Source organism: Candoia aspera, chromosome 13, assembly GCF_035149785.1.
Source record: "Candoia aspera isolate rCanAsp1 chromosome 13, rCanAsp1.hap2, whole genome shotgun sequence".
Classification (NCBI taxonomy): domain Eukaryota; kingdom Metazoa; phylum Chordata; class Lepidosauria; order Squamata; family Boidae; genus Candoia; species Candoia aspera.
The window spans coordinates 15,621,785-15,645,326 of NC_086165.1; the positions used below are offsets into that span (position 1 = coordinate 15,621,785).

Sequence of the window (23,542 nt, forward strand, 5' to 3'; positions counted from 1 at the left end):
AAGAAGAAAGCATGATAAAGAAACTTGAAATAACCCCACATTGATTTGATTTTATTTTTTTTAGTTTAAGATGGAGCAGATAGAAACTTGAAGAGTCTGCTGTTCTACTACAACAGAGAGCATTCCTGGAATCCCTGTCATGACTGTTTCTTGACCTTGCCTACCTTGAAGAGCTGACATCAACCTTGAAAGCATGCCCAAGTTTCTCTCTGTCCCATCCTATTCTAAGCCAAATAAAGTTTTGAGTTTCTTTCTTAATGGCTCTCTCATTCCTCCCCCACTCCCAAATCAGTTCAACATTCCTTCACAGAAGCAGTTCTAAAATTGTGGAAGCATCTATGTGATAAATCCTCAGGCAGGTCCCTACCTGGTTTGCATAGATCTCCTGACTTTTTCTAAACTGCTAAAGCATCAAAGGCAAAACATATTAGAAGGAGCTTTTGAAATAAGTTCTTTGCTTTCTAGAAAAAAAGAAGTCCCCAAAGGCCAAGCTTCTCCATGACTGGAAAAAACGGAGGAATGCCATTCATCTCACAAATGAGTACACGGTGGAAACGCTTGTGGTGGCAGATGCTGACATGGTCCAATATCATGGGGTTGATGCTGCACAGAGATTCATCCTTACTGTGATGAACATGGTAGGTGAACACCATGTGGATTTGTGTCTCTACCCCGCCCTTCAGAAAAAAAGTAATACATTTCGTGATCATGAATATATTTTGAAAAGGTTATCTAAAGTTATGTTTATGAAACCAGTAAGCATTCAGATGGGAAATCTCTATGCAGATGAAACATGGAGAATCTCAGGACCTGAAGGGAAACCTGTGTACCATGTTGTGCTATATTCAGAATCGTGCACAGATTAAATGCATTGTGGACACCCATATGTGTTGCACAGCATATCCAGAAGGGAACATTGTCTCTGAGTCATCTGTTTATTGTGAGGTTCAGATGGATAGTCAACTTTCTGCTTCTATACCTTGAGGTGCAGAAATATAACTGCACCTCTCAAATTAATACTCTTTTCCATTAATAAAGTCATGTTTAAATAGACTGACCATATGTCCCGTTTTGAATGGGACAGTCCTGTTTTTTTAACATTTCCAGACCGCCCCATAGATTTAACATAAATGTCCATTTTGTCCTGTTTTCTTAAAAACCTTCCTTAAAAATTTGAAAGTTCCCGTGAACCTGTCAGAATGCAGTCTGACTTTGAGTGGAAGGAGGGGGAGCTCAGCAGAAACGGTGGGGGAAAAGCCGCAGAGCTCAACCCTCTGGGAAACCTGAAAAGAAAAAAACAGGGTCGGCTGATAGGCAGTGATCAAAGGGCGAGCCGATTGGCTCCTGCTTTGAAATGGTGGGAAGAAAAGAACGTGAAAGCATGGCCAGAGGAGGAACGGCTTGTCGGGGACAACTGTTCGCTAGGCTCTCCAGCCCAGCCTTGCCTCTCGCAAATGAAGGAATCCGAAGATTCCCAGCCCGAGAAAACCGGAGAAGTTCCTGCCTGCCGATCCAGCCCGTTGCCCAGCCCTGCCCTGTTTTGCCATCCCAATGTCCCACTTTCTTCTCAAGGAAATATGGTCAGCCTATGTTTAATTCTCTCATGGATGAGGAATTGCAAGATATGCTTATAACAAAGAAGTACTTGAGGAAGAGACTTATGTCTATATCAGTCCCTTTCCCCACATACAGGGGAAATAGATTATTTTCCTTTTTTTTTTAACCAATGAACATGTATCTGTAAATGTTCAAAACTGTTATCAGGTTTCCCCCCCCCCCAAGAGTAACTAGGATTTCTTTCTGATATCGTATATGCATTTGTTGTCTACATGATGAAAAATGTAAAAAAAGTAGATAAAAGACACAAGAGTTTCCTCAATGATTCAAAACTAGCCCAGTGCAAATACTTGTATTTGAGGGTGAACATCATCTTGTTTTGATATGGAAGTGTGGAAATCTTTTAACCAAGGGTTATGACTTAGCATGTATATAGGGTCGCAACTGGGGTCTGGGTCACCCGGGGCAAACATGGATTCCGTGCACATTTTGCCACCGCCCCCCAGCGCTCATTTTGTCACCCCACCAGCGCGGCACCCGGGGCACATGCCCTGGTTCCCCCCACCCCCCAGCTGTGGCCCTGTACATACAATCCAGCCTTAATGTGATGTATGAAATCTTGCCATTGAGTTCTGGAGGCCTGCAAGTGGGAACCTTATTAAAAGTGCTCCAAACACTCTCCTTTTTTGGATACCAGTTTTGGGGGACCAGTTCAGTTCTAAACCCCGTGGTATCCCCATGTTTATTTACCCATCCAGATACATGACTGCTGTTTACTTCCATAAAGAAACATAAAGCACTGTTCCAACAGAAGAGAATATCTCTAGCTCAGGGTTGAACTGTGGAGTCCTTGGTGCTCTCTGAGCTGGGTTTCTTGTTTGCTGATATTTCCTTACCCGACTAGGTAACATCATCAGGGCGAGTGAGTGTGGGGTTTGCTCCCTGCTTGTATACAATAGCTTGCCCTGCCAGTGTTGGTGGGGGTGTGGGCATGTAGAGATAAACCATGTTTACACACCATTCAAAAGAGACAACAAAAAAGCTAAGAAGGAAACAAAAAGACCAGAACACACCCTCTCCAGCAGCCTAAACCCAGATAAGCAGGGATTAACACCAGACAAACAATCAGGCAGAAAGCAATGCCCTAATCAAGGAACTACCAAGGAGAAAGCCACACCCCCACCAACACTGGCAGGGCAAGCCACTGTATATAAGCAGGGAGCAAACCCCACATTCACTAGCACTGATGATGTTAGCTAGTCGGGTAATGAAACATCTGCAAACAACCAAGCTCAGAGAGCACCAAGGACTCCACATAAAGCACCGTGTGGAACAATCGTGGTTGGTTTTGTTCTGGTCCTACAGAAATCACTTCGTGGGAAAACAGCTCTCTGGACAAGATGGATTGCAATTCTGCTACCTGCTATTGTAATATTGGCTACTTTGCTACTGTAAAACGGCTCCACTGGAACGTAGTTTTGAATTATTGGTAGTCAGTGAAGGCAAAGATACGTTTCCAGCTGGACAACATAGGAATATGCTGGGCTTCTATGTAGCAACCTGCAGATTTTGGCTTTGAATATCCAACTTCTTCTCTTTCAGCTTGTCTGGGAGGGATGGACAGCTGCTTCTAAAAGAAACCAGAATGTTAATTTTGGCATACTTGTCAGGATTTGAGCAAATAGAGCATTGCTGTCAAGGAGAAGGGGGTTATTTATTAATTTAGGTCCTTGCTGTAAGGCATTACATTTACTGTCAAACCACAAAGACTTGAAATGGCTTATTAGGACATACATTAGGCTTGCTTTTTTTTTTTTTAAAGCTGGATCTTCTTAAAGCAATTTAATATCTCTTTGTTGACGGGGGAAAAAAACCTATTACAAAATACTTATTAAAATTGCTTGCAGCTCCTGAATGAGCATATGAATTTAAAAGAAAAAGAAAAAGATGCAACTGTAAATGAGAAGGCTCAATATCTACTTTTAATGTGTTTTTAAAGCTTTGGTTCCTGTCCTCTATAAACTAGTATGAAATGATTCATATTCTTACATTTATGCTTCAGAATATATTTTCCAGAAGTGTGAGTCTTTACATGAGATGCAGAAAGAAGTGCTGGTAATAAGCATTAGCTAGGACTTCAGAGGAATAGGATAAATGTGTTTAGAACAGCCTTTCTCAACCTTTTGACCCTGGAGGAACCCTTGAAATATTTTTCAGGCCTCGGGGAACCCCTGCACATTCAGGCTCAGATATAGGCCAGAAGTTACAAAATTATTATATTCATTTCATGGGTAGGCCTGTATATATGCATTATCAGTGTTCTTAAACTAAAAATAAAGAATGAAACTTACCTCTTTAATGTGAAGTTGCCTGGATTTGAAATAACTTTTTAAATAAATCGTGATCTCCCAGGGAATCCCTAGTGACCTCTCGCCGAACCCGAGGGTGCCATGGAACCTGGTTGAGAAACCCTGGTTTAGAAGAATGAATACAATGCACCCTATCTAAGGCCATATTACTTCAGAAATGAAAATAAAGAATCACACAATAGTAAAACATTCCGCTTGTAGAAAGCTTACAATAAAAAAAATCCTTGTTTCCTTATCTTCTATGACTTAGTTCAGACTTGTCCTATGTCATTGTTTAATTTTTGGTTAGTATGGGGATAGACGTAGCTGTTGTGGGTCTTATGTTTAATAACTGGTTTAGTATGTTTATGGTTTACCAAGTTGTATAAACTCAGCCATCTGTGATTAAATGAATCACAAATTACCATTATGTGTAAACCCATTCTATGCTCTTTTAAAATTTTTTTAATATACATCACTCAGGAAATTCTGTCTGATATTAACCTGGGAGCAGGTCATTCAACTCAGTGGGGTTTACTTTTGAGTAGACATGCATAGGATTGAACTGTGAATTATGTAATGCATGAGTGCCCAGTCTTTTTGAATTGATGAGACACATTGGGAATTTTGCAACCATCGAAATTTTGGGACCAAATATTACTTAGTTATACAATTTCTATTGGTTTTTTTATTAGTAAAAACAATACCAAGCAGAGTACTGTTTATTAAAAAGTTTAACCATATTTTGAAAACAATTAAAAATAATAATTAAAACATGTTAAAGCACCTTAAAAAATACTTTAAAAAACTTAAATAACTTTTTTTTAAAAACTTTTTAAACAATAACCAGATCAGAAAGGCACAGCACCATCTGTTTAACTATGTGAAAGGTGAAAGGTCCCCTGTGCAAGCACCGAGTCATGTCTGACCCTTTGGGGGGACGCCGCTTTCGCGACACTTTCTTGGCAGACCATAGCGGGGTGGTTTGCCATTGCCTTCCCCAGTCACCTTTCCCAGCAAGCTGGGTGCTCATTTTACCAACCTTGGAAGGATGGAAGGCTGAGTCGACCTGAGCCGGCTACCCGAGAATCCAGCTTCTGCTGGGATCAAACTTGGGTCGTGGGGAGAGTTTTTGGTTGCAATACTCTGCACCACTCTGCGCCACATGAGGTTTCCCCTGTTTAACTATAGATCTGAATAAGTGCTTAAGAACCAAGCTTAAAATGGATAGTACAAACTGTAATTAAGCTGGGAGGGAATTCTACAACTGATGTGCTTGTATTTAAAAATGTCCTTCCTCAAGTTGCCACACAGAAAATTTGCAGCAGATGCAACACCCTTAAAGGGGTGTCACATATGTATTCTACTGCTATAATCTTCCCTACCATAAGGAAGGCTGAGAGAAGGAAGATAGATGCTTTTGAACTGTGGTGTTGGAGGTAAATTCTGAGAGTGCCTTGGACTGCAAGAAGATCAAACCAGTCCATACTCCAGGAAATAAAGCCAGACTGCTCACTTGAGGGAATGATATTAAAGGCAAAACTGAAATACTTTGGCCACATAATGAGAAGACAGGACACCCTGGAGAAGATGCTGATGCTAGGGAGAGTGGAGGGCAAAAGGAAGAGGGGCCGACCAAGGGCAAGGTGGATGGATGATATTCTAGAGGTGACGGACTCGTCCCTGGGGGAGCTGGGGGTGGCAACGACCGACAGAAAGCTCTGGCGTGGGCTGGTCCATGAAGTCACGAAGAGTCGGAAGCGACTAAATGAATAAACAACAACAATCTTCCCTGAGTCTGAGAGAGAGGAGAGATAGAAAGTGGTGATTGGACTGCACTGGGTGGCCTTAAGAAGATGAAATGTCAGCTGGTTAATTACTTGATGTTCCTATCCACTGCCACCTTTCTAATCCTATTTGTTCATCCTCTCTTAATTGTCTGTATTAAACTGTGAACTGCTTAAGACAAGATTCTATCATTTTTGCATATGTTAATCTCTAAAGGTTCCTACGCATTGATGCCCTTGAATACATACAAATAAAAAATAAAGCCCCATATTATTTCAGTCATATCCGTTTTAAAGTTCTTTCCCCTTGCAGATCAGTTTTAATATGCTGGATTTGCACTGAAGAGGGTCCAGCTCTCTCTCTCCAAGCGTTAGTACCTGAAGGAATAAATTCAGGAACGAAGATCAGTATGTTTGAAAGAAAATAACAATTACTTCCCATATTTTTCTTGCTATTTGAAGCATGTGTTAGTTGAAAGGCAAGCTTAACAGAGTGCTTCAGAATCCAGAAGGAAAATACAGAGAGAAACCTAGCTTTATTCCAAAATAGAAACTCTTTCTTTTTTTTTCATAATGTTCAGGGGATCACTAATTTCATCTTACTGCTTGCTGCTTCAAGAGACTCTTAAATTAATTACATGGTTTAACAGCAGCTGTAGCAGTACTGAAAATATACATTTACAATTGCTTGTCAGTTTGTGGTCTTTTGAGCAATAGATGCAAGTTCATTTTAAAACCAAAGGGAAAGTATGTCTGATGCATCTATTTTAAAAGCAAGTGTTGTGTAGATGTAGTTTTACATTACTGTTCGGTGGGTTTGAATTTGGACCTTTGCATCCTGCAAAGAGGTTAGAGGACTACTCTTAAATTGTAGACTACTCCTACCATTAACCAAATTTCAGTAGTTGACTGGAGCTTGGGATAACCAAGTACAGTTAATTCACAGTTGGGATATAGACTTGCAGAGCAAAGACTACTGATGATTATTTTGGGAAGGTTGCTGGGTTCTTTTCTTGACTGCTTGAAAAGGAATGAGAAACAAAGTATAAATCATACAATTTAAATAGTTCCACTGTGTACTCTTGGTTTCAGAAATTGGTTCTTCAAGTGGCCAAGATAACTGGACGCGATGGTATTGTCCCTGCAAGAATTTGCCAATTTGCACAACTATGGGAAAATTGTAGGCGATGCTTAGGAAAAGGTGGAAATCACTGCATTCTCCAGCTATCTGATGGAACATACTGTACTTTTATTCCTCTTTCTCCAAGCAATTAGCATTTCAAGGAATAGCTTTCAGAGGAATAGTTCCTTTGTGAACAGAAATTTACTCCATCAGTATTTTTTTTCTTCCTAGCGTTTTTCCCACAGCTGCAGGGTCTGCTGTTTCAGATACCTGTTGCAAAATTGTTCATATTGTGCATGGTTGTGCAAGACAACATCCAGAGAAGCAGTGTAGTTTTTAAAGTATCATCCATTTCTCAAAACATTTGAAATTTTTCTTAATTCCTGCTTGGATTCCTGTCTTCCTCACTGGCTCTATTCCATCTGCTAAGCTGTTTCTTTCTGCTCTCTGGTAGCTGGATATGTTCAATAACCTGAATGTACTCCCAAAGCTTTGCATGTGTTCCCCATAATACAGTACCTCTCAAAGTTGCCACTGATTGATTGATTGATTGATTGATTGATTGATTTTACAGTTTTTATAGCCCATCCATCTCAAAAGCCGCTGGATGGGTTACAGTATGTTGCAATATAAAAGCAACAATAGAAATAATACAAGATTACAAAATCAACCATATTAATAAATCAACCCTCCTCCAGGATGACCACCAATAAAACTTAGCTGGGTTTGAAGGTCTGCTGGAATAACTAACCTTAAAGGTCTTCTAAAACCATGAAGTTTGTTAATTTTTAGTGTGATGGAAGGAGGAAATAATTACATTTGTGGGGAATTAACTTATTAATTGTATTTACAGTAACTGTAGTTTTTAACTACTTCCTTCTCCTAAATTACACTTAGGTCTCAGACATGCCCTTTTAAGTTCAAGTGTCCTCTAAATCCAACCAGTGCTCATTATTCAGCATTTCTTCTTAACTTTAATGCCTGTTAAATAGATAATTGAAGGTAGCTGAATAATGACCCACTTTCTGGGTTGCAAAAATGCTCCTTCCAATCAGGAAGTTATTCTGTTTCCTAGAAGTAGCCACTAGTTATCTCTGTTCACTAATAAACCATTTTTGAAAGATAGATGTGTTCTAGTACAAAGCACTGCATAACCAGAGAATGAGAAATATAGTCCTGGGCTCAGTTAACTATCTGACAGCCATATAAACTAGTTTGGTAAGATACGTTGATGCTTCCCAATGTAATATTTGTGTCGTATTTCTGTTCTATTATATAGCGCTTGAAAGGCTCAAGGAAATTCCTTTCCCATTCTATTAAAAATCCCACTCCACTTTTATTTTGCTTTTTGAGAGCAGTGATGTTCTCAAATAGTTTCTAACCCGGAGAGGCCACAGTCTTTGAAATTAGCTCCAAGAATTTAAAGTTGGACTTTCAAACATCTATTTTCCCCAAGCTGGGTCTCTTCTGTTACAGTATTCTTAATGTTTGTTTTTTTAAAAGAACCATATATTTTATTTTAAACCTTAGAAGATCTTTTAACTTTGAGAAGAGCTGACCATGGAATGGAATTATCTGCTCCTTCTGATTTAAGGGACACACGTTCACCATACATGGTGCAATACAGACTAATACAAAATTGGACTTGGAAACAAATCCTAATAGTATCCCGGAAAGTTAGTATATTTTAAGCCACAGTTGAACAGTCTACCACACAAACATTAAGGTGATACGAACAGCAGAGGAAGAAGTGCAGGATCTTTTAACAAAAGTTCAGACAAACTGGGAAAGATGAAAAGATCAGGGGACTGGGAATAAGTCCTATGAGGAGAGATTGAAGACACTGGATATATTTAGTCTTGGGAAAAAATGACTGAGATATAGCGCTCTTCAAGTATCTGGGAGGGGCACCCAGAAAACAGTTATGACCTATTTTCTGTTGTCAAAAGAGTAGGTCACAAAATGGTGTTAAGTTACAGGAATGCAAATTCTAATTGCGTAGTCAGAAAAACCTTCTGAATATAATAGTAGTTCAGTAGCGGACCTCATTATTTAGGGAAGAGGTGGATTCCCCTCATTAGATTTCAAGTAGGGACTAAAGCAGTGGGACGCGGTGGCGCTGCGGGTTAAACCGCTGAGCTGCCGATCGGAAGGTCGGCGGTTCGAAACTGCGCGGCGGGGTGAGCTCCCGTTGCTCGTCCCAGCTCCTGCTCACCTAGCAGTTCGAAAACATGCAAATGTGAGTAGATCAATAGGTACCGCTTCGGCGGGAAGGTAACGGCGTTCCGAGTTGTCATGCTGGCCACATGACCCGGAAGTGTCTATGACAACGCCGGCTCCAAGGCTTAGAAACGGAGATGAGCACTGCCCCCTAGAGTCGGATTCGACTGGACTTTACGTCAAGGGAAACCTTTACCTTTACCTTAGGGACTAAATAGATGTTCGTTCAGGGTTTCTGTGCTGAGCAGAAAGTTGGACTTGATGGCCTGTATGTCCCCTCCCTTCTGATGGTTTTAAGTTTAGTAGGTTAAGGCAAAGCCATTTTAATCCCCTCTTAAGCAAAACTAGAGGGAGAATTATATGTGGAGTGCTTGGTGCTCTCTGAGCCTTGTTGTTTTCTTGCAGATGTTTCATTGCCAGACTAGGCAACACCTTCAGTGCGAAAGATGTTTTTTGCACAATGTCTCATTTAAAGTTCATCACAAAGGCTGTGCAGAACTTCAGATTTGAAGGCAAACATTTGGGATATGGGACCTGCTCTTGTAGCACTTATCTGCCCATTTAAGGAGTTCCAGAGAGAAGCTACATACAACCCCCTTACATGCCCCAAAGCACCTTTTTTTGGATTTGCAATCAAGGCACTGCACAGCCATATTGACCACACTCTTTCAAAAACAGCTGTAGTTATCATGTGGACTAAGGTCTTCACATGGAGAGTTAGGAGCTGAAAATGGGTCACACATCTGCCTAAAATACTAGGTGTTCCTTTGAACACAACCACTGGTTTAATTTATGAAAATAAGAATGAGAGGGAATCAGATTGAAAAGTATAACCTTGAACTTAAAATATTAAAAGTGAAGTTGGTCTTAGGTGAGTCATGGGTCTGAAGAATTTGACAGGTATTTGAAACCTAAGTGAGATCTTATTTTAGCACAAATCTATGAAATCACGCTTTCAGATCTTCTTGTCTAAAAATATTGGCCCATAATGTGAGGTTAACATAAGCATTAATGAGCTGATGTGCATGAATCTTTTTGACTATAAAAAGTGCTATGTTAATTATTGCTTACCTTTTATTTATGGCCTCTGTTAGAATACCTGTGCTATTTGCTGAAAAATGTGCAGAGAAAAAAGGAAGTCTTTCATTTTTTAAAATTAGTTTTGTTAAATTAATGCCTTTCAGTGCTATGATATTATGATCCTTTTGTCTTTTATTGCTTTTATTCAGGTGTACAACATGTTTCAACACCAGAGTCTTGGAGTTAAAGTCAACGTTCGAGTGACTAAACTCGTCTTGCTTCGAAGACGTCCTGTAAGTTGCTTTCAAGCTTTGATCCAACTGTTGTTGTGGGGTAGTATGCTAAACATTATTCAAAACAATTTGGGCTTAGATACTCTAAAAACAATAAAAAGATTATTAATGCAATTGATTATAAGCAGACAGTGTAATCCAACCGGCACCTACGCTAAACATACAAGGGTGTCATCCTCCTGGACATTTCAAATAAGAGGAGAGCAATGATGAGAGGTCCTACTGTATAATTAAACATGTCCAGGGGGCTCCGGCCAGCCCCGCTTAGTGTTCCGGTGCCAGCCTGTTTCAAGTGGTGTTCCAGTTTGAGATCAGTTGGCTTTAGCTTCTATGGTGTCTCGCACTTCAGCTTCTCCCAGCCTTCCAGTCTCCATTGGCGAGTCCTGCTCCGCTGCCTTGCTGCAGTTTCCTCCTGCCATCTTGCCTGTTTCCTTGTTGCTGCCCAGTTGATCTTGATTGAACCAATTCTTTCTTGATTCTAAGGACTTATTTATTGTGAATAGTTATTTAATAAAGAGTATTTTTGATATTTAATCTGCCTGGCCACCTCTAAGTCTGAACAGGACCCAACGTGAGCTTCACTGTCACTTTACCACATGAGTGGATCTCCCCTTTGTCTTTCTTCAATTCCTGTTTTGTTTCCCCTTGAAGGCCAAGTTGTCCATAGGTCACCATGGAGAGAGGTCTCTGGAGAGCTTTTGCCAGTGGCAAAATGAAGAGTTTGGTGGTGCAAAATACCTTGGGAACAATCAGGTTCCTGGAGCACGAGATGACACTCCTCCAGTGGATGCTGCTGTCTTTGTTACAAGGTATAGACTGAATTCAGACTGATAGATCAATAAGCTTTCTACTGTGCTCCTGTCTGTTACTAGCAGAGTTAGGTCTAGGATCTGAGGGAGCCATTGGACAAGATGCTGTCAGTAGCCAGCTCCTTAAAGCTAAGGGTCTCCAAAGAGTGACTGAAATGTTTCAATTAAAATAGATTAAAACACAAATAGATTAAAACACAAAATGCTCCATAAAGCTGCACAAAGCTGCACAAAGAAGAAAATGTATCACCCAATCAGCAGCAGAAATTAAGGGCCATGCAGATGAAAAAGTCTTTCTTAACCTTGGAAAAAAATCAGATGGCATCTTATCTGCTGAATCGGTTTAAGTGCTGTGATGAGGGTAATATCACTGGTAAGACCCAGGTCCTGTTAAACTTGAAGTTTAACTGTGAAAGCCAAGGTTATGGAACAGTAGCATATAGAGCTGTTTGTCTGTATTTCTGAGGAAGCACATAAAATAGGAGCACTCAAAAACTGATCCACGCCTAAAATAGTAGGGCAATTTGATAAATGGGCAACAACTATTAAAGGGCTAACCTCTTTCATTTGACATGTTGGAGCAAAAATAGGGTTGGATTTTCTGAGTTCTCCCCAGCCACAATGTGGAGGGGTGCTGTGAAGGCCTGAAATTATTCTGATTACTCTCTGCCCATCCTGGGCTGATGTATCCAATGAAATTCCACATGGGTTGGAGCTGGTCAAGCAGGGAAAAGTGACAGAATGCTGTTCAAATAGGAAGGATTTAGAGAGGGAGATGCTTGTAATAATAGACGTGGAAGGAACTGCTTTGGATAAATGAGAAGATTAGCATGTATTGTGAAAGAATTAGGCAGTGCACGAAGGTTGGGCTTCAGCAAAAACACATCCACTGTGCAAAATAAGCTGGCACTGGATTGTCACAACCCTTCCCTTCCTGTATATCCTCATTTCCCCCCATCCTGTTTCAACTTTCCTCTGCAAAAGGAGGAACAATTAGGAACAATTGTCAGTTGAACAATCTCCTGGCTCAGCTTTTTTGGTTCCTATGGCACAGAAATCAGCATCTGTGCTTTTTTGCTTAAGTGCTGTCTTTCTCTCTTTCTCTCTTTCTCTCTCTCTCTCTGTGTCTGGAGGATCCCCAAATTGTACAGATGGACCAGTGGCAAAGGATGCAGAAGCAGGGCTGTGTCCAGCTTGGAATGGATAAGCCAAGAAAAAACAAGAGCTGGATTTTCAACATCAGATTTTTCTCTGTGCCTGTTTGTAACCAGAACCAGACTTTTTACAATCGACCTCTAAAACACACTTCTTTTTATTTTTGCGTGGAGCATTCTTTTCAGCAAAAAGGGAACCAAGTTCTGCTCACCTTGGGAAACTTTCTCTTTGCCCTTTGGTTTCAGCTTATAAAGGCTATCCTAAGCCTAGAATAGCAAACATTACTTGGATCATACAACCGACTAAGCCAAAATCTAACAGCTGGATGATGGCTTAGCAAAATGGGTGAACCCAGCCATGAGCTCCAAGTCTTTCAGCTGTAGGATGACCTGGCAGAGCCTAGCTTTGGAGCTGTGCATTTAAGGCTGTAAATAGGAGACTCGATTTTATGCTGTCCCATAACCATACTGAAACATTCTTCATATAGTAGTTTGTTTAGTAGTAATAGTTTATTTATTATTTACCTATTACCAAGCAAGGTATATAGAACAAAGCAACCGTTGAAACAAAAATATACTATAATCCCTTACAAGATCGTAACATAAAATAAGGACCCTCTAAAAGATATCTATAAAAATTGTCATACTAGAATAGCCTTGTAGTTCCTGGAATTTTTTTTTTTTTTTACTTGAGGTGAGACTAGAATGGGAACAACCCCAATTTCTGCACCTTAGGTAAAATAATGGTTGGTTTTCAGTTGCCAGCATTTTCCTCTTAAGCTTCCTTTTCCACTGCTACTTTAATAGCTCCCAGATGGGCCCTTGGCATTGAGAAATGATTTTGGGCTCCTCCAGTCATAAATAGCTAATGCTTTTGCATGATTTTAAAGTATGGAGCCTTGGCATTAGGGGACGGAATTTGTATCCCAGGAATTACCTGGAACTACCAGCCACGTGCCATCCATGGTCCTTCAGAATGCAAGAGACAGCAATGCTGTGTTTTCATTTGCTAAGCTAGAAATCCCCTTTGGGAAAGAGGCTTTTTCAGCTGCAACCTCCTGCCATTTACTCAGAGGTCACTATAAAAGCATCTGTTTGATTTACCAGCTTATATAATGTAATAAATCCTTAAATAAACTTCTGTCAAGCTGACTCTGGGAACTCCTGCAAGGATGGTAGTGCCAGCTGGGTCAAGAGGAGAATGTCATTGCTTGCCCTGTGGCAAGCTTTGCATTGGAAGCTTTTCTCTGGCTTGTTGGAAGAAGGGTGGAGTTTTGTCCCACTTCTGCCTGAAGTGAACCCTTCTTGATGGCTGACTTGAAAGAGAAACCCTGAGATAATTGAGGTTTTGGGAAGGAAGGGTGAGGGGGAAGAATGAAAGGAATGAAGTGACCGGGTACATTTAATCATTTTTTAGTAATCGTGCATGAAGACAAACATAACAGTCTTAGAGCAGTGCAGAAATGTTTTCATTGTGTTTCAAGATACCTTCCATGTTGAATTATAAAGGGGGAATAGGTTCTGCAGGCTTTCATCAAAAGTTGGTGATGGGCAATGCCAGTGAAATAATGGTTGCCATATCACAGAGATGTCTCCTTTCCAAATCTACAGAGCCATTTTTTAAAAAATATGTTTCATTTCTTTCTTTTCAAAATGAAAATATGTAAAGAGAAGGCAGGATGCGTTAAAAAAGCACCCCTTCATGACAAACTTTCCCATCAAAATCCTGCAGTTTCTTTACCCGATATCCAGCTTTCCCCCCACACCATTTAGGGGAATTCTGATAGGGACAGTGATGAGTTGTTTGTATTTCTGCTGTATATTTTCAACAAGGAGCAACTCAAACTTTTAAAAACTATCACTTGCTGTCTTGTTAATATTATTTCATTTGAGATTTCTCTGTTTGATTAGCCTTATTAGCATTAGAGGAGGCTGAAGAGCAAGTTTGATGTACAAAATGATGCAATGCAGCTGATAGCTCTGATTTCTCTTCCTCCTCTTCTTACAGTCAAGACATAATTTCTGATTGTACAATACAATATACCTCTAAATGTATTTCTTGTAAAAGAAAGACCAGCTGTAGGTTTTACTCTGCTGCCTTCCATTGTTTTGAGGTTTAGGTCTTGAAATATGCCATGGCAACATTCCTTTTGTATGTGCACTGCAAATAGTGTTCAACATCTGCCATTTTGTCGTGTTATCTTGCTACCACTTAACCATATTGTCCCAATTGCTCATGCCCAACGCACACACAGACACACAGACACACACAGTAGTAATGTTGCTGCTTGCTAGGTTGCAGATCACAATTTACATCAGAAAAAAAGAGCTGTAGGGAAAGACATCTCTACATGCAGGTCTGCTTTTATCGTATTTAGGTACATTCACCTGTCTCCCTCTAATGGTGTCAAGGCCTACGAAGCAGGCAAACTAAGGAAATAAGAACCACTTAGATTTCTGGAAAGATCTGTATTGCCAGCAGGGTGTTGTGACAGAATCTTCAAGGCCTGCTAAAGTAGTTCTCCAACTCCACTTATAACTAACATAATTAAGACAGAGTTACTCTGGGTCTCTTTCTCACATTTCATCCCTCCCTTGGACTTAGGGATATGTAATGGTTCTGTTTCCTCTATACCTGACAGGCTCGCCTCTGTGTGTTCCCAGGGTCTGTTAGATATTCCATCACAAGTGAGTGCTGGAAGAGCATCCATCAGCTGGTTAGCAGATGATCTTAGTATGCTAGGAGATGAAGTGAAGAGACCCTGGCTTTCGCTGAGTCTATCACTGGCACCTGATCTATAGGGATAACACATTTGAACTATTACTATTGTCTGATAATAGAACTTCATACAACCCTGGCCCTCAGATGTTGTGGGATTACTACTTCTGGCATTCTTGAAAATTGAAGTTCAGGCACTAGAGGACCAGTGGCTGCCCATCCTGGAAAGGCATGAATGTGGCCAGAATCTGGATGAACATATATCTGAAACTTAAATATCTCTTGGTATTGATGACTTCTGTCTCCTGTTTTCTGCATCCAGTTAATATGAAACATGGAATGAATATGAATGTATAAATATGAATATACCTGCCCCTAGTACAGTATCTTACATTGATGGCCTGCAGGTGATAGATACATTGAAACACGTGGGTCTGTTTGTTTAACCCATATCATGTATAACCCATGCTGATTTAAAGGAACATTCCTAATTACGATTTATTATTTTTAGGACAGATTTTTGTGTCCATAAGGATGAGCCATGTGACACAGTGGGTAAGTAAACCTACAGATGGATTTCATTTACGCTACTTCGTTTTACTGTATTTACCAGTACGGAAGATTAGTTTTTTTTTTCCTTCCCGGATAATTTGCCTTTAACATGGGGTGGTTGTCTTAGATTTGCTGAGAATACAGTAAAGAAGAAAGTTTTTTTTTCTAATTCTGTTTTTTTGGAATGGAATAATCATAAATTCATGGTCATGGTTGTCTTCCTTTTCAGTAAATATGGTATGTAAAGAGTTTTTCTGACTAAACATGGAAACCATAACAGTCACTAATTCCACTGCAGATGAAAAATGGATGTAGTACATTTGAATGTTCATGGGCATTCTTTTTCCTATGGAGCTGGAGCTGCAAAGTGGGCCATGGGTCAGGGAGGGGGTGCATGTAGCCCTACTAGCAATATCTCTGTATGTACTGTCTTGTGGCCTTCTCCTGATTTTTGCAGAAATCATACATGTCAGCACCTCTGGCAGCTGCTTAAAACCAAAAAGCAATTCTTTCCAAGTATGATTCTCATGAAGTATTCTATAGCAAGCTTTACAGTACTGAGATGAAGGGGATAGGCTTCCCAGAATTCCAGCAACTGAACTATTTTCAGTTTTGAACCAATATCTCTCATGTGTCTTTTTTACTTCCTTTCTGAAGGCCTTCTTGTGCTCTTGCAAGGAGATGGGTCTTTTCACTGATAATGGAAAAGCTTGCAGCTATTTACATAAATGGTTCTCAAGTCTTTACCAGTCTGGGAACCAAGCTTTGCTCTGTGAAAGCTAGAAGGCAGCTTATATATGTATTAAACAAGTGTGGAAATGATTTTGCAATCATGAATTTTGCATTATCAGGATTTTCTTGTCTGGGAGAGACTTCTCAGAATGTTCAACCAAATTCACTTGGATTCTCTCTGGATTTTCACACTGTATTTGCAAAGGTTGGAACTGGTATATGTTAGAAGGCTGGATGTGGCACATCCTGCATCTACAGTCTGAGTGCTTGAACAGAGTACTTACAAGCAGTTTAGATCCTAGATGACTGAATTGTCACAGAGATAGAATGTTCTGACATGATCGGTTTTTACTACATTGACCTCATGGTCACTGTAAATAAATACTTAATGTCCAAAGACTGATTACAGGGTAAATAAATACTAATGTCCAAAGATTGCAAGGATCAAAATGCAAGGTAGTTGATTGGAAGTTGCCCATCATTATTTAGTTTTCTCATCTTGCTTAACATTACAGCCATGGAAATGTTGGAAATAACACTGAGTCTAGTGGGATTTATATCCTATTACACCCTAATAAATGTATTCAGGATTACAGCATACATAGGTAAAGGTAAAGGTTTCCCTTGACGTAAAGTCCAGTCGTGTCCGACTCGAGGGGGCGGTGCTCATCTCCGTTTCTAAGCCTTAGAGCCGGTGTTGTCATAGACACTTCCGGGTCATGTGGCCAGCATGATGACACGGAACGCCGTTACCTTCCCGCCGAAGCGGTACCTATTGATCTACTCACATTTGCATGTTTTCGAACTGCTAGGTGAGCAGGAGCTGGGACGAGCAACGGTCTACTGAATTGCGTTGATATAAACTAGACTTAACTGTATTTCCTTGTCTTGTCTTATGTCTTTAATTTTTATGTCTTATGTCTCCTTAACTCATTTTTGCAACGTTGCTTAAAATAATAGTGTATATACATTATGGTATATATGTATGTATGTAAGATTATAGCCTTGGATGTTCAGATAGTAAGCTTTCATTTGTAAACACTCAAGCTAAATTCAATAGGGGCATATTCCATTGAATGCAGTATGTTTTGGGTTTTGAATTAGCATCATTTCCTTAGAAAGTTTTAGAAGGGTTGAATTTTAGTTTATAGTTCTTTGCGCCTGCTGTGCAAATTTTAGGAGACCTGTTCTGATGTTCCACTATTATAAAAAGTAAAATAGTTATGGTGACCCATTCATCTTGAAGACTAGTTCTCATACTACATGGTGGCAAGTTACAATTCTTTTATAGAATCTAAATACCAAGAACTTTTCTCACTGTCTTTGCCTCTATTGTATGTGTTAATTTTTTTTTTTAATCCGTTCAATCATGTCCGACTCTCAGAGACTGCCTGGACACATCCCTGCAGTTTTCTTGGCAAGGTTTTTCAGAAGCAGTTTGCCATTGCCTCCTTCCTGGGGCTGAGAGAGAGTCACTGGCCCAAGGTCACCCAGCTGGCTTTGTGCCTAAAAAGCAGGACTAGAACTCACTGACTCCTGGTTTCCAGCCTGGTGTCTTTAACCACTACACCAAACTGGCTCTCATGTGCTGATACCACAAGGCAAATGGGAAAGCATAAAAAGAGCTGCTTAGGACAGGAGCATAAGGAGAAGGCTGATAAACAGAGGTGTCCAACATATTTTGAGGGTGAAATGTTCTGATCCATAGGCAATTCTGAACTTACTGGAAGCAATTCTTTGTTGTTCCAGCCTTACCAGAAGTGTTCTGACATCACAATGGACTCTTTTGAGTGCCCAAAAAGTGGATTAAACATTAGGTTTTGAATTCAGAACTTTTCTGGTAACATCGGAACAGGGTTGGAATCCTTCTGGTAAGGCGAGAAGTCCTTTTATAGTCTCAGATCACACGGGGTTGTAGCCATTCAGCTTTAGCTCCTGTGAAAAATAGCCTGTCGTATTTTATTATTATTTTATCTTGGATATGGAGGGATAATCAGAGAAGACAGGACATGGTGAGGCTGCAAGGAAAAGTTGAGACATATATTCTCTGTTTTCAGTATTTAGTGGAGCTGCCCTGAATCCTCGCTCTATGAATGGAAACTAATGACTCACAACACCATTATTGTCTACAAATCCAATGGAAACCATATTTCCATGGGATAAGCATTCAAACTGTGTACCTGAGTCCAGATGTGGCCACAGACTAGCATGTGCTCAGCAAATCATGTGCTAAAACCATCTTGATGAAAGACACATGCTATCATTTAGGAGCCAGCATCTCATTTCATTGTTCCTCTAACCCTTGAAAAAATGTGAAGGGTTTTTTTTTGGGGGGGGGGATGTTGTCTTTGTACAATCTCAGTGTGAAAACAAGAGTGGGAATGATATAAAGAATTCTTTTTTATTCCTGTTTGGGACCATATTGGGAAATTTTGGCAAGAACATCATGTTGTCTTGGTTAAACCTGTAGGTCTGCTAGAAGAAGCAATCCAAAACAAATCTAGAGGTCAGTGCCAGGATTGGATTCATCACATAATGGGACATCTGTTGAACTGTGCTTCTGTGAATGGCTCATCTATATAGTTAGAAGAGCTGGATTTGAGAATTTGAGAATTTTGATTGCCATGTCATTTTCAATGAGTACAAAAACGTTTTGCAGTGCAGTTTTGGGTATAAATGTGTATGTAAATTTTGTATCTTTAATTAAAGAATCCTAAGGACGTATCAGTACAGTACATGTAACTCTGGGTTGATGGGATGCGATTAAGAGTATGTTGGCTTGCAAAGTAGTTTATAGCTTAGAAATCCTAGCTTGCATACTACATCATGAGCATTCCTGGAATAAAACTGGGCTTTAGTTGAAGTAGCGGCATACTGGCCAAAATATGTCTTGTCTGAACAGTACTATTCTTACAATTAGCAGTGAATGATGCTTGTGGCACAAGTATGCTGGTAACCTAGTCTATGTCTTCTCTATCTTTCTAAAAATGTTGCATGAAGGTCTCAATTGACCAATGTTAGTATGTGTGATATCTAATGGCCCATCCAGTGATAACTATGGCATATGGAAGATTATGACTTAAAATACAAGAAGAGTATTAAATTAATTTAAAGAAAATTAATTAACCAAGGAAGGAAAGAAACAAAGATAGATTTGTTGTATGTCTTTGAGATAAAGAGAAAAGGAAAGGATGCAATCTGAATGAAGGTGTTCTGATTGTGTGCAATAGAGTTTTTCTTATGCGTAGGTTTAATTATCAATGAAGGGCCTAAAGTGTATGCAGAAAGTATGCATTGGTGTCTTCTAGGTTGGTGTGGATGGTCATGAAAATAAGAATCCATAAGTTGTTGCTAGTTGTACATTACACTTGAGTGAATGATAATAATTGGAGAATAAATTTGGTGGTGATAGGGAACTGTACATCATTCTTAATCTATATGATCCAGGGGAAAAATATTCTGTTAGGTGACATGAATGTATGGGTGGGAATGTGACACGAAAGAAGTGATTGGGCCACTTGGAGATCCGAGAATGATTGAGAATAGAGATTGTTTGTTTAGTTTTTGCTTAGAAAGACAATCTGTTTTGAATACATGGTTTCAGCCTAAGGCTATTTGTATGCACCCATGGCAGAAGTATTCCCATGAGTGATTTAATTGTTTATAATAAAGGACTGGGACAATTAGCGTGCTGATGAAAGATTCTGACTGTGCATAGAACTGTTCTTTCTAGTATCCAGAATAGATCTTGGGAAAAAGTGGTCATGAAAGAAAAGGAAAGAAGTGAAACAAAGTAGACCGACTGCAGGAAGAGATGTGCTCTGTATGAAGAAGTATTAGAAGGTAGATTAATCTCCCACAAAATGAATGGAAAGTGGATGAAAGGAAAGAGGATATGGAAGGTGCTTAGACAGAATGAAAAGAATTCTGTTACCATGTGCCAAAATCAGTGTGCAGAATTATTGAGATGAAATGAGAAGTTATGAAAAAGGATACATGATGGAAGGATGAAGCTGTGGACAAGGAACAAAAATACTTGCAAGAGAATGAGGATGAGAGAAACATGCCGTACAGTGTAGATTGAGAGAAAAGATCAAGAGCAAGGAACCGTTAAGATTAAAAGAGGCAGAGAAAATACAAGGTGATTTTGACTGAAATAAAAAGTTGTTTTGGCAGAGAGAAAAGAGGGTTAAAGAAGGACGCTTCAGCAGAGTGAATGGAATTAAAAATAAAAACGATGAAATGATTTGGGGTGAAAAGGAAATAAGGACAAACTGGAAGGAGTATTTTAGCTATTTCTATGGGAATGAGAAATCCCAAAAATTGGAATGGAAGCCAATGCTATAAACGTTAGTGCCCAAGAAAAAAATGGAGGAAAAGAAAATGCTATGAGCATGTTGAAAAATGGCAAGACTGCAGGTATAAACGGTATGACTTGAGAAATGTTAAATATTGCTGTGGTTTGCTGATAGTACGAGCATGTGTGTATGAAAATTGCATCTATGCTAGACAATTGGAAGAATATTCTTATTGTTTTTATACAAAGGAAAAAGTAGCAACAGTGGATGCAAAAACTACCTGGGGATTATTTTATTAAGCTCACCTGAGAAGGTATGTGGCAGATTTCTGACTGCAGGAAACAAAAAGTCAACTTTGCTCCTTTTTTGCATTTTGTATAAACTTCCTTATCCTTAAAGGGAATAGCACAATATGTATACATCTTTTTATGTAGTATACAACTTACTGAATTACACTGTTTATTCTAATAATAGAAAATGTTAGCTTTAACTGAACTTTTAAGAATACCTCTTTAAGCAATAAATTCCTTATGACCTGCAGTTTTATGTAAATTTCTGCTGTTTTAAACAGCCCTGTCAGAGTGCATCAAATGGTTCACGAAATGAGGAACTCTCCAGTCAGCTCAGCCATGATCTGTGTAATCTTATGCAAGTCACTGTCATTGTCCTGAGTCATTATGGTTTCTTAAATTGCAACTTAGCATATTATGTCAACCCAATCAGTTACTGTTTTTTCAACACAAGCCATGAGTTAATGCAACGTGTGAATCAAGTTACTATCTTTCAGCCTCAATTTTATTCCTAACTATAAAAAGGAGAATTAACTTATCACAGAGAATTATTACAAGCATCCATTAATTGTTTGAACATTTCATTATATTTCTTCCGTAATTATTAGAGAGAGTTAATTGATACTTTTGGTAAGTCATAAACAAACACTACCATGATGGTTTTTGAAATACTTCTTCTCCCCAGTAGATCTGAAACAAAAGCAATGACATGTTATGTGTTTGTTTTGGGGAAACCCTTTGTATCTGTCATGACTGACTGAGTGTAGATGGTGCATAAGTTGATAATATTTGTGCCTAACACAGTATGCATAGGGGCAGAAGAATACAGGTAGTGTTTGGTTAACGATGGCAATTGGGACCAGAATTGCTGCCACTAAGTGACACAGTCATCAAGTGCGACATGATGTGACCATGCCACTTCACAATGGTGATTCTGACACTCCTAGTTACTGTCATTAAGTGAATCACTACAGGTTGCTAAGCAAGGGCATCACATCACCATTTGTGACCTCCTGCTGGCTTCCCCATTGACTTTGCTTGTCAGAAGCCAGCAAAGAAGGTCGCAGTTGGCAACCATGTGACCATTGGGATACTGCAACGGATGGAACTATGAGGACCGGTTGTAAGTACCACGCATTCAGCACCGTCACAACTTTGAACAGTTGCTGAACAAGTAATTGTTAAGTGAGGATCACCTGTACTGTGTAAATAGAGAATTTTGAATGTTTTCTGGGAATCATGCATCCCTCCATCCTAGGGATTTCCTGTTTTGCTCAGTTAACAGAACTAAATGCCAGTCTGTGAATTTGGATAGAATATCATAGGACCTATATTCTGTCCTGAATCCTGCAGGGACCAGAGACACAAACTGAGGACAGAAGGGGAACCTTGGCCATAAATTCCCAATGAAGAGACTTCCTGATAATTCAGCGCAATCTTCTCTCTCTCATTACCCTTGTTTCAACTGGTGTTTGTTTAGAGTCAGTCTGAATAGCCTCAGGACTTATATCTACTCCTGGGAATATTCAAATGTCACTATCTAGACAATGGATCCAAAACAAGCTAACAAGCTGGGATTAAAAATACGTTCGACGTATGCAGAACACTTATGCTAACTTCTATACTTTTTGAAATACAAAATGGACTAGTTGTAAGAAGGAATCATCCTGAACTTGAACCAAACGTAATTCAAATATACATTTTTCTTTGATGGTCTAGTAGAATTCTAATCCTCAAATCAATTCAATTTTATTACAGTCTCAGAGGAAAGAACAGAAGTATTGCATAAAATGTTATTCCTTGTGTAAATGAGGTATAATATTTCATTTCCCTCTACCCTCTGTTTTCTAATCCTCTACCTTGCTATTGCGCCTACACTCACATATGGCCATGCACACACAGCTACATACAGAGACTTAATACAATAATGCTTCAAAGATGTGATGAAATGGATTGTAGTCCATAAAAGTTTACATTAGAAATCAGGAGCTTCCCCAAAATGATAATTCTCATTAGATCTCATTAAGATCACATAAATCTTGTCATATTTTGTATTCTAGTACAAAACTGGGGAAGATATTGATGCTTTAGTGGACATTTGATAGTGTGACATGGTACTCTGGTGTCTGCAGATACTGCATGCTAATTCCTGGTTTATGAAGTTTTTTGATCTTCAAGGGGCCACCTGATGCACTGTTGTTTTCATTTTTAGACATCACTTAAATGATGTCATGCTCTGACCTAGTGTAGTGACTGAATATTCCCTGAGCAATGTGATTTATTCACCTACTTAAGTTATCAGCATATGCAGAACACCACATAGCTCTTGGAAACTATGCAGATTGGCTAGGTATTACACAAGATTCCCTGTTTATCTGCCTTGGCAATTTTTGTGTTTGGGAGTCTGTGCAAAATGTGTTTGGGAGTCTGTGCAACGCCCTCTTCCTTGTGTGACTACACGTTTCCCATGATATATGGTGAATGTGTGCAGTTGCCAGAATCTCTGTACATTCTAGGCTCAACTTGTCTTAACCTAGACATTAACACTGATTCTGCAAAAGCCCCGGTCCTTCTTGGAAGCTCTGCTGGAGGAAAGCTACCCCAGGCAGGTTGCATTTGTATTTTGGCAAGGTGTCTTTC

At 39.5% G+C, this 23,542-nt stretch overlaps 1 protein-coding gene across 1 annotated transcript in view; it reads left to right on the forward strand.

Moving 5' to 3' along the window:
• The window catches only part of ADAMTS17 (ADAM metallopeptidase with thrombospondin type 1 motif 17), a 153,033-nt gene that overhangs the window by 29,034 nt on the left and 100,457 nt on the right, over window positions 1-23,542 (forward strand). The window contains exons 4-7 of the mRNA XM_063314162.1: window positions 466-638; window positions 10,265-10,348; window positions 11,000-11,157; window positions 15,542-15,585. Coding sequence (XP_063170232.1) covers window positions 466-638; window positions 10,265-10,348; window positions 11,000-11,157; window positions 15,542-15,585 — 459 coding nt within the window. The remainder of the gene's footprint in view (window positions 1-465; window positions 639-10,264; window positions 10,349-10,999; window positions 11,158-15,541; window positions 15,586-23,542) is intronic.